Here is a 12416-nt window from a genome sequence, read left to right on the forward strand (position 1 = left end):
TACTGACAAAAATAAGTTTACTGTACAGGATGCATTTCAAGGTCATTACAAGTATCTGCCTTACAAAAATAATGATATAAGGAAAACTCATGCCACACTCCAAGAAAGTTATGCTGTTTTGGGCATGCAAAAGAATCAAACTCAAGACAACCGAAAATCTGAACTAGACAATCACAATAATTTACAGTTACGAATCATTAGTCAAGCCTCTTTTTCCATAAAGAATTACTGGTGAGTTAACTACTGCTCCATTCCACAAGCTTGGAGATGCCTGCATTTTGAGAGAAAGAAGTTAGAATTTTACACTCCAAATATAATGAAAATAAGTTTTTGTTAAACTATTTACATAAATATGTCATAATTTACAGAGGATTAAGTAGAGCTTCCAGAAATTTCACTCTTGTCCACCTGGAAGAAAAAAAATGTATACAAAAAGTTTGTGCTTAGGCGAATATTTATTTGACAAACAATTTGTTTGAGAAAGTCAGATTATAAAACTTCTATGTGCAAATTATAAACAAGTTCCTTTCCATTGGAGTAATAATAAATTATGTTCATTTGTCAATTATTTTAAAGTTGCTTTAGTGCCTACCACAATTAACCACTTATACCAGAGCAGACTAAACAGATTGAGATAAAGGACAAAATGTTTAAAATAAAATTGAAATAGAAGTTAGTCACATATTTTGACCAGCTTGTATTTTAAAAAGCTGTGTTTTTAGCATCAAAAAAATCCAGCACTATGCCTAACTATGTCATTGCAAATGTTTAGGATTAAACAGATATTCCAACTGGCTACTATTTGGACTGATAGTGCAGGTGAAGTAGTTTTATTAAATGAGTGTGCACTGTACCATTTGTGAATGTAATCTAAACAAAATGTTGTATTATGAATAAAGAGTAGCTACTACTTTGCTTATAAATTGAGGCCAAGTTAAGCGCCACTTTTCTGCATGTTTCTAAATTTTCCAGATTTCACTCTAGATTTCCTCAAGGATGTATCTCATGCTGCTTCTGAAGCTTTGCCGCCTTAAACTGTTCATTTTAAAATTTCCTATGTCTAGTACATGAGTACTAGAATAGCATACCTCTCATACACAGGAGTGTTCTGCAAAGTACTTCAGAAATAATTACAACCCATCTTGTCAGTCATGCTGCTTAAAGAATGGGATTTCTTATCAAATATCTAATATTTGTTTCCGGTTAACAAATGGTCAAAGTTGAGTATATCAGAGCAAATTAATTCCACAATGTTATTTTTTGACATCTCTCATCTGTCAGAAGACTCTGACACACAGAAATAATGTTCCAGGTGCTTCAAAAAATATTACTGAAACCTCAACTTATTTTAGTAGATGAGTAGCTTCTCCATTTAGGCTTGGATCCCAAAGTGTGTCATGCATGCACAACTGGAAACCCCAGGGGAATGGTAACCCATTCTCTACCCACCCTCGGCTGCAGCCCTGCAGTGCACACACCATTCTGAAAACTCTTCAGAAGTGACTTCCCAGAGGGTATAGGGAGCTGTAGTGGGAAACTCAGAGTGCACACACATGAACACCATAGCTACTGAATCCAAGCCTCTGTGTTTAATTTATAGTGGAAGACAATGAAGTGCTTCGCACTAAAGCGCTGAGCAAAATTATTATTGATCTAGAAAAATATTCTGGAAAAATTATGTACTTTCTACATTTCTTTGAAAAATTAATATAGTATAGAGACCACGAGATAGTGGATTTAGAATCTCAAGTTCATTTGATTACTTCCTTGTCTACAAGTAGGTTTGGGGCTTGCTATGTTTGATTTCTTTACAGCTGAAAAGCAAGCCTTGTACTGTATTTTTAAACCCATTATTTGGTGTAGAAGTGAAATAGATCTGTTTCCCTGGACTCCAACTTCTCTTTCCACTGTAAGGAGCCACTACCAATTATTTGAAAGGCAATTAATGTTAGAAGTGCACTGGATGTGCAACAATACTGTAACTACCCGGTATTAGCTACAGATTGATCTTAGACCTCAGACTTCATTCTATTTAGATTACCAATGTGTACAGGTATTAACAATTGTTGCAATCTTTCCCACAAGCAAGAAAAACCCAACTTTCTCCTTTCCTCACTAGAGAGGTTACAGTATTTTATAAAAGAATTGTACCTAAAAAGAAGACAATGCATTAATTTATTTGGTACCTTGTTTTTTATTTTTCTTAAATACAACCCATTTGTAAAATGTCACATGACTTGAAGCAGATAGAGACTAAAGATGAAAGACAATCAGTACTGTTCAAAACAACTGATTTTCTTCAAGTTCAGTCCATGAATGGAATAAGTACGTGGGTAGATGATGGTGTGAATGTGCCCTAGAGAGCAGGAACTTCTGTTTTTATGTATATTTATAAGCACCCGATATGAGTAGTTGGAACCTTCTAAATACATGTGTGTAGTTTTGCAGCTGTTCCGAGTGGTGCCGTTTTGAAAACTTTAACTGATGTTAGCCAGTTTCCTTCAGAAATTATGTTTCCGGTAATCAATATTGGGCAATAATGACAATTTTAAATAAATCTGAATGTACTGTACATGGTATAAAAAGTATCAAATTGTCATCTAATTTAGAATGCATTAACTTGCCAAGGCTGCATTGGGAAACAGCTGCTTGACAAGTGAACCCTGATACTTCAAGATCTTAGGTGCCGTTGGCCATACAAAACTTCAATAGGATCTTCAACTCTTCCTCAGGCTCAAGTCGCTGTTCGTTACTAATGCTGACAGAGATGTACTTTCTGATGCATCATCTTTGAGATTCAGGAATGATTCTCTAGTTATTTGCAGGATCTCTCTCAGTCCTTTGTTTTCCTGCTGTAACCAAGGAAACAATGCTTTTAAATGTAGCACAGCAAAGCATGAAATAATATTTGCACAAAGAAGACATTATGGAGGGAATGTATTGTTATTTCAAACACAGGTAAAGTCCCAGCCCTATGTTGTCTCGAGCTCTACTCCAGAATATGCTTTAAGGAACTAGGTTTCCCATGAGGCTACACAATAAATTGTGCCAAAATTTCCCAGAATATGCTACTGGAAACAATCGTGTTTACAGCAGCACAAGCCATTTCTTGGGCCACTGCAATGAAAGCCAGCCCCTAGGACCAAGATGCAAAATGGTGGGTTTTTTTACACAATAAAGTAAGTCTGTTTACCACATAAGGTATGACTACCAAATGTAATTAAAAATGCATTTTAAAGTAAATTTTCTAAAATATTTGCCTCGTGCTAAGTGACCAATTTCATTCAAAACAGAAAATGAATATGAAAATGAATTCTGTCATTTACTAATGATCTGAATTCATCAGTTTAGAAGTATCACTCATTTTTTTGAATTTCCATAGAATTTAATATTTACCTCAAGCTGAAAAATGCGTTCCTGTTCTTTGCAACCCTGCTGTTCATCAATTTCAATGGCCTTTCGCATGACTGCTGCCATTTCTGTGATTTGGTCCACGTGTTCTTGTAGCTCCTAAACCAAAAGAATAAACATAAAAACCACTAGTCGCATTTCAAATTTAACATGCCAACTGAGTTGTAAGTAAGAAAAGTTTATGAAAAGCATAAGATTTTTTTTATTTCAATATTCCAAAAGTATTTCTTCCCATTGTGTTTTGCCTATTTCAAAACATGCAGATCCATTGGCTGCTGCTTCATATCCAGGAGGCTTTTTTTAGAGCAGTGGTTCCCAACCTTTTTTTGGCCATGCCCCCCATGACATAATTCTTATTATTCAAAAAGGCCATTAACTTGGTCTAACTGATTCTCAAAATGCCCCCCTTAAAAATCAAATTGCCCCCCTGGTGGGTGGGTGCCCCATGTTGGGAACCACGGTTTTAGAGCCACCTTCAGGAGAACACACATTATGAACAACTGCCTTCTCCATGATGGCACACTATACTTCTATGTGCAAGGGTTTTAGGGGCATCAATGACATAGTGTTCAAACAAGAGTTGCATTCCATTTTTTGAGCAATTAAAGCGCCTCATCTCACTTTGCAATAAACATGTAGCACATCAATTCAGGAGGAACATTAAATAAGTCATTCAAAAGGTGATTGGAAACTGCGGGGGGGGGGGGGTATCCTGTTAAATTAGCTGCAGTAAGCAAGTGTGCATGCCAGGCATCCCCAAACTTCGGCCCTCCAGATGTTTTGGACTACAATTCCCATCATCCCTGCCCACTGGTCCTCTTAGTTAGGGATCATGGGAGTTGTAGGCCAAAACATCTGGAGGGCCGCAGTTTGGGGGTGCCTGGTGTAGGCTAACAGCACTCTATTGGGTTATCCGCCTTGAGGAAATCAACCCAGTTATTTGGGCACAGAGGAAGTTATATATTTAGAACACAAAAACTTAATACATATTTGCTGTTTTTGTTTTGTTTTACATGCTGAAATGTACTAATTTTTAAAAAAGGATTTTGAATTAGGTTTTACTATTATATTAACAAAAACTACTGGATTTGTTTGCCAACTGTTTTCAGAAGCATTTTTCTATCTAATAGAGAAACTTTAGAGAAACTGAAAAGTTTTCATTTAGCTCTTTGGAGAGTTAGCATTCTATTGACTACTTCAGGTTATTTTGTACTCTTCAATATGTCTTCAGTATGCCACCAAACCTATTCATGGTATGCAGTTAAACTTGTTTAGATGTGTAGAAACATAGATGGGTCTGGAATCCTGGCTAGGTGAAACCAGGAGTTACAAGCAAAAGTAGTTGATGGGAAAAGAATTAAGTACTCCTCCTGCTACCAATTACTACTTTGCAAATCTCCCCCCCCCCCCAATGCCAATGTGCAGTAGAAGAGGGTGAAGACTTGGCCATTCAGCTCTAGTCTTAAGAGTAAAAAAGTAAAATTTGAAGTTAAAACTACTGAAGGTGCATAAATCAGAAGGTAAAACATTATACTGCAAAAGGCTTAGAGAATTTTAAAAGGCATACTACCTTAGAGTGCTGCTCCTTTAACTTCACTATTATACCTGGATCATCCTTTTTACTGGCCATGAGCAGCCTAAACATCTGCTCTCTGTATTTGCTCATTATTAGCTCCAAGGCAGATTGGTGTTCTTCAAGAGAAGTACGTAATTCTGTCAAAAGAAGTTCAACACATTTAACTTGTGCACAGGAAACCCTATCTAAATATAGCAGGTGCGTCTGCTTGTATTGTATCCAACTGAATCATACTCAGAGTTGTTGTTGTTTAGTCGTGTCTGACTCTTCGTGACCCCATGCACGCCAGGCACTCCTGTCTTCCACTGCATCCCGCAGTTTGGTCATACTCAGAGTAGCCCCATTGAAATGAATTGCCCAACATTAGTAATGTCAATTCATTTCAGTGGGCTTGCTTTGAGCAGGCTAATGTTGGATACAAACAACCCACTATATTGCGATTCGAGGACCCGCCCCCCCCCGCGAGAAATAAAAGACATGGCGACACATGAATTTAGGTTAATGGGTAAAATAAGGCCACAACTTCATTGGTTAGAGCAAGCGAGAGGTATTGGCTTAGGCATTGGATACTTTGTTATATACAATTTGAAATTCTTTTATTATATCGTTATCTAATTCTGTATATCCTTTAAGCTATTTTACCTTTTAATTGTAAATCAAATCGTGTGTGTTTCTGTTCTTGTTTTATTATGTCTATGAGCTTAGCTTAAAGTGATGTGGATTTGGCATTGGACACCCGAGCAAGCATGACTCCACCCTGCTCAGCGGGGAGTCATAGAAGGTTAACAACCAGTGGGAGGAGCCTGTTGATGCAAATACAACTGAGAGCGTCCCCTGATGTCACCGGGGGTCGTGCCATGGCCCTAGCCACCAGCAGGGCATCGGATGGGATCCACGGCCGCCGGATCCCTTTAACAGGATACCCCTAAAAGAGGAGGCTTGCATGATGGCCACAACCACTCCTCAAACGCACAAGACAAATACATATTCCAATGCCTAACCGCCACCCGAGCCAAAGAGGCTCGCCGCAAATACCCTCACTGCTGCAACCAATTCCTAATGCTTTTGCAATATCAGCCAACCACACGTTGTTTCCTTGGTTGGAAAGATGAACGCCATCATCACGAAACAAAGCCACCTCGCTGAACCTGATGTCAGGGTGCTCAATATCATGGCCATGCATATAACGCAGTTTGCGAGCCACCACACAATTCAAGAGTTTCCTGGATATGTCGATGGCCACAGGGTTATGACTGTCATGCCACACTCTCCTCTTGAGCAGGGAGGACCAAAACAGAGTTGTCTCAGGAAACAAGGCAGCAAGTTCATCGAAGTCCTTTTTTATCCGAAGTGGTGCAGCAGCAGAAAGAGGATTCGAACGCTGCCGCACCAGCTCAAATGTAGTCAAACTCCGCCCCACAGCCGGCCCTATTGGCCAGCTGAGAGGCGCGGCGCGGCACGGCAGCAGGGATAGGCTGGAGCACAGGGCCAAAAACACTCCCCCCCCCCTGCAGTGGTTCCTCTTCGATGAGGAGAGATCTTCTCAGACTGCTTATACAACCCATTTCATTAGTTGCCATAGTATTAATTGTGGGGTGGATGTGTGAAACTAACCCAAATTTCTGATACTGTGAATTGATAGTGCCTAGCACTACAACAAACAGATAAGCAAAAGTGTTGGTACACCATTAATATAAGTGGCAACTTGTTTAATCAAACCAAACTACCTACAATGCATGCAAGTTGCAAGTTACCTGTAGAAGATTTGCTAATTACCCCCCCCCCTTTTAAATTTTCTGTATTCAGATAATTTCTTTAGCAACAGCAGACCACATGTTCAATTATTCCATCACAATCTGTCACCCCTGGTTCCTAAAACCCATATGTGGAAGCAGTTTCTATTCAATCTGATAAGAGTTATACCAATATTGCCACACAGAAGAAAATAAAGTCTTCTATTAGTAGGTTTTCAAAGTCTTAATTACTTTTTTAATCCAAATTTTATTTATATAATTTGTACAGTACATACAAAAAGGTCACTAGGACAAAAAAACTACACCCTGAAAAAATACACAAAATAATCATCAAGAAACAAAACTACTCTAAGGGCACCAACAACTGGTAACAGTGGGACATAAAAAAGAGACTCAAAGATAAGGACAATACTGTAATGATTTTAAGCAAGACTGGGAACCTTTCATGATGTATATACAGAAACGACGCACTGAAATGGACTCACTTGCAGGATTTGATTAAGACACAATTATCAAACAAACAGAAAATATAAATACAAGGATAAAATGTTAAAAATTTGTTAATAAGGCATAACTGTAATTTCAAAATATAAGGTATATAAAATTATAGGCAGAAGAAACGAATATGTGATAAATCAGAAAGGGAAGTTGGGGAAAGTTGTGCGGGGGGAGGGGGAATAGAAAATTTAAAATGTAATTTGTGGGTTTTTTATTTAGAATTGATTATGTTAAAATTTTGTTGGAAAATTATAATACAAAGAATTTAAAAAAGAAAAAAAGAAAGATTTTTTTAAAGGCACGAGGGAGGTGACCATCAATGTTTTGAATTACCTTGTATTTAACCATTTAAATGTTCAATTGAATGTATTTTTCTTTACCACTTGCATACATAACCCAAATATCTAGTTGTTAGCATCAATGCATTATAAGCATATGCCCTTGAATGTTTACCCATCCAATCTGTATAGTGTCTCATATAAAGTTACCTGCTTCTTACTCTATATCTCCCGAGTGGCTGGGGTGACCCCGTCAGGTGGGAGGGTCACAAACAAATAATCATCACCATCACCATCTGCTTTTATCTTGGGTAAAGAGCATCTTTAACACTAGTCTCTAGCTCTCCAAGCACCTGCAGAATCTTGACACATTTCCTTAGAGCTTTCAGTCCAATCAGGCTCCAATCCCATCTACCTTCAAAGCAGCATCCACCTATTGCTTCAGACCTTTTGATGGCTGAACAGTGTATATGCACCTCAGATGTAGTAACAGAAGTAGTAGTATTAACAGTGGTAGTAAACAAATGATTAGTATCAATGAAATGTTTTAAAGTTCATGAACAATCCTTGGGATTCAGTTACTGGAACTTACATTATTATAAACTATGTAAATGGTGCAGAATCTCCTAGAGGGAATGCTTACTCACCTTTATTTTCTTGCTGTAGTTCCCTGATCTGCCTGTTTTCCTGCTGGATTCCCAGGACCAGTGAAGAGCGGGGCCTATGTCTTGCTACTTCATTAAGTTCTTGAATTTCTTCTTGGTACTGAAAGTAGGGAAATTTTTCATAATTGGCATGCTGTACTGCATAATATTGTGGTATTTCCAGCATTGTACTCAGGGTGTTCCTCTGAAGTATCCTTTCACCAACCCCCCCTCCCCCTTATCTTATGGGGGAAAGGGTTGTTAAATCAGTGTCTGCAGTTGTATGCCTGCCTACACTCTGTTTGGTCAGCTTCACAGCGAAACTTGCGCCACTTTTTGTCCAGCCTGCTTTATAGTCTGGAGCCCCTCAGAGTATCAAGGAGCTGCTTGAGCTCCAAAACACTGGATAGGACACTCAGGAATGATTGTGTCAACCACCCATTCTTCTTGCCATTCCATAGCACAGCGTTTCTCAAACTTGGGTTATCCCTGACCACTGGTCCTGCTAGCTAGGGATGATTGAATTTGTAGTAAAACAACAGCTGGAGACTCAAGTTTGAGAAACACTGCCATAGCAAGACCAGGGCTTCAACAAGATCACCAACTTTCTCCACTAGAAAAATCCCCCACAGCATTCAGAAATGCATCAGGTTCCATTAGTCTCTGAGGGTTGGCCTTCAGAATGGGCCCACCACCTTTATGTACATGTATGAACTGTTATTCTCAGCTGGCTGGTATACTTACCTATGGGTGTGGCAGGGGTGAATAATAATAATAATAATAATAATAATAATAATAATAATAATAATAATAATATATTTACACCCCGCCCTTCTGGCTGGGTTTCTGAGGTTTGGAAATACGAACAGCACCACTTCCTGCATTCCTGCATTGTAATCTGTGCAGCTCCCATGGAATTTGAGACAAACAGGATGTCAGTAGACACAACATCATCTGGCTCTTTAGACTTTGTGGATTATCAAAAACTCCTGGAACTGATTTTGGACGTGTGAGATGAATTGCAGAACAATATAGAGATTCGCAAAATAAGACAGAACTGTGTGGAAGAAATATCAACAACCTCAGATATGCAGATGACACAACCTTGATGGCAGAAAGCGAGGAGGAATTAAAGAACCTTTTAATGAGGGTGAAAGAGGAGAGCGCAAAATATGGTCTGCAGCTCAACATCAAAAAAACCAAGATCATGGCCACTGGTCCCATCACCTCCTGGCAAATAGAAGGGGAAGAAATGGAGGCAGTGAGAGATTTCACCTTCTTGGGCTCCTTGATCACTGCAGATGGTGACAGCAGTCACGAAATTAAAAGACGCCTGCTTCTTGGGAGAAAAGCAATGACAAACCTAGACAGCATCTTAAAAAGCAGAGACATCACCTTGCCGACAAAGGTCCGTATAGTTAAAGCTATGGTTTTCCCAGTAGTGATGTATGGAAGTGAGAGCTGGACCATAAAGAAGGCTGATCGCCGAAGAATTGATGCTTTTGAATTGTGGTGCTGGAGGAGACTCTTGAGAGTCCCATGGACTGCAAGAAGATCAAACCTATCCATTCTTAAGGAACTCAGCCCTGAGTGCTCCCTGGAAGGACAGATCGTGAAGCTGAGGCTCCAATACTTTGGCCACCTCATGAGAAGAGAAGAATCCTTGGAAAAGACCTTGATGTTGGGAAAGATTGAGGGCACTAGGAGAAGAGGACGTCAGAGGACAAGATGGTTGGACAGTGTTCTCGAAGCTACGAACATGAGTTTGACCAAACTGCGGGAGGCAGTGGAAGACAGGAGTGCCTGGCGTGCTCTGGTCCATGGGGTCACGAAGAGTCGGACACGACTAAACGACTAAACAACAACAAGTGTGGAAAGTGAAGGTGGATTGGTCTCAGTAGACAACACTACATTACTTAAACTGGTCTCCAATTTATATGTAAAAAGCTGAAGGTCCTCTCTCACACACATACAACACACAATAAACAGATTGCATTAACTAATTCAAACGCCTTATTAAACAATTAAGTACGGTAGCTGTGTAATTCATTTTACTCCCTAGGCCATTGCAAATAATCTTAAATGGTCACATTTAAACAGTCTATTTCCAAACAGGAACAATTAACGAGACCACACACCTGCTTCATTGCTTCCACTCGTTTGTTGAGTGCCGTAGTTTGTTCAATCAGAGCTTCGGCTGCATTATCATGTTCTCTCAGTCGCTCCACTAGTGCTTTTGCATCAGCTAGGGCCTTCTCAATTGTGCAACTCATTTCTAAAATAAATAATTGGACAAAGAGTTTGTTGCGTAATATAAACACAATTTCATTACTTGCAAGATGTGTGGCATGTGTGTTCCCATATTCTGAAACATTAAAATATAATTATCATTTTACTCCCCAGCCAGAGGAAGCATTTCAATATGGACTCTAGTGCTGGAGGAGACTCTTGAGAGTCCCATGGACTGCAAGAAGATCAAACCTATCCATTCTGAAGGAAATCAGCCCTGAGTGCTCACTGGAAGGCCAGATCGTGAAGCTGAGGCTCCAATACTTTGGCCACCTCATGAGAAGAGAAGACTCCCTGGAAAAGACCCTGATGTTGGGAAAGATGGAGGGCACAAGGAGAAGGGGGCGACAGAGGACGAGATGGTTGGACAGTGTTCTCGAAGCTACAAACATGAGTCTGACCAAACTGCGGGAGGCAGTGCAAGACAGGAGTGCCTGGCGTGCTCTGGTCCATGGGGTCACGAAGAGTCGGACACGACTAAACGACTAAACAACAACCAAGTGTTAGCAACTGAGATAGAAAAGCTATTCACCACATGGCTCCTAGAACCTGGGTTATGGGCGCAAAAACAGAATGGCTAGTCACCTTTTTTTCCCAATGCAACAGCACTTTCTATTTATTTTTTCATAATTTATTTGGTTCTTTTTGTAGTTTGTGGTAATTTGGAAGGTTGTAACTAGCCATAGCAAAACAGGTTGTACAGACAGCACAGTGGGCCTTAAATTTAGGCATGTATAGGACAGAGTGGCTGGGGAAACCCAGCCAGATGGGCAGGGTATAAATAATAAAATTATTGTTAGTATTATTACAGTAACACCCAGTGAACAACTTGGGTGAGCGGGGATTTGAATCTGGGTCTCCTACAGATACTCAAACAATTACACCACACTGACTCTCACAGGGGTAAACCTTTTTTCTTTCGGTCTGCATCGTCACAGCTTTTGTGATAGGTGGAGCTGCCAGTGAGGGACATAGTCTCACTTTGTCCATTCATGCCCACATACTGTCCAACAACATACCCCTCTGAGCTGGTGAAGGTTGTCTCCACTGTGATTTTGGAGAACTACAATACATTAGTCATGGGGGATTTTGGTCAGGGGTGGATGGACAAAATTTGGTGCCTCCCCCCACTGTAGCAACTGCAACGCAGAGAAGTTCAGCAGCCACCCAGACTGGGAGGTGGTGGAGGAGGAGGAAGCAGCGACTGGAGCTGCCCCAGTTCCAACCACAAGGATGCCTTGTCCAATACGTAGGTCTCAGGGTGCCCCTTCAGCTCGGCGCCTTGTGCTGAGAAACCACCTACATCACCCTAAATCTGGTGCTGTTTCACACATTTCTCAAAATTTATATCCTGCTCGTCTACTAACAGTACCCATAATGACACACAATATAATCATAAAATGATGCTGTATAATGAATAAAATATACAGATACCAACCAATTTCCAAAAGCATTAATAAAAACGCTTAAAAGCAAAAACTTTACAGCAATGAGAGTAAAAGAATTTGCACATTAGAATGGGCCGGATTAAAACTAGGTGTTACATTTTGAATTTAAGAACTTTGCCAGTGTAAAGTGTCCTGTTATGTAAATCACATTAACAAAAGATGTGTCAGAGGAAGTGTACAATCAAAGATAGGATAATCACGTTGACTTTCCGTATTTGTACGGTGGCTTGAAATACTACGGTACCTAGGCAGGAATGGATTGTGACTGTCAGTGAATTTCTAATGTGTTTTTCCAATGTTGGCATTTATTATATGGGGTGGTGGTGGTGGTGGTTTACAATGTTAGTGAAACTAGCATACGTTGTAGTGGTTGGACTAGAACTGGAGAGCCAAGGGTTAAAACCCCCCTCAGTCATCGGGGCTTACTTAGTGGGGCGTCCTTCAGCAAGTCACCTCATTGTGTTGTTAAGAGGCGGAAAGAGAACTGCGTGTGCCATCTTCAGCTTATTGGAGGTAAA

The 12416-nt window shown here is 40.0% G+C and overlaps 1 protein-coding gene across 3 annotated transcripts in view; it reads right to left on the reverse strand.

Annotated features, from left to right (window-relative positions):
* Positions 1–12416, reverse strand: part of FGFR1OP2 (FGFR1 oncogene partner 2) — a 20668-nt gene continuing 8252 nt past the window's right edge. For 2 of the 3 annotated variants that reach the window (XM_088676801.1, XM_035127292.3), the window contains exons 2-6: positions 10300–10436; positions 8165–8282; positions 4982–5124; positions 3397–3510; positions 1–2852 (exon numbers count right to left, since the gene is read on the reverse strand). In XM_088676801.1, the coding sequence (XP_088532927.1) occupies positions 2718–2852; positions 3397–3510; positions 4982–5124; positions 8165–8282; positions 10300–10434 (645 nt within the window). In that variant the 5' untranslated portion in view covers positions 10435–10436 and the 3' untranslated portion in view covers positions 1–2717. The remainder of the gene's footprint in view (positions 2853–3396; positions 3511–4981; positions 5125–8164; positions 8283–10299; positions 10437–12416) is intronic. The other variant, XM_035127293.3, reaches the window with a different exon arrangement.

This window comes from Zootoca vivipara, chromosome 9 (genome assembly GCF_965207765.1).
Source record: "Zootoca vivipara chromosome 9, rZooViv2.hap1.1, whole genome shotgun sequence".
In the NCBI taxonomy this organism is placed as follows: domain Eukaryota; kingdom Metazoa; phylum Chordata; class Lepidosauria; order Squamata; family Lacertidae; genus Zootoca; species Zootoca vivipara.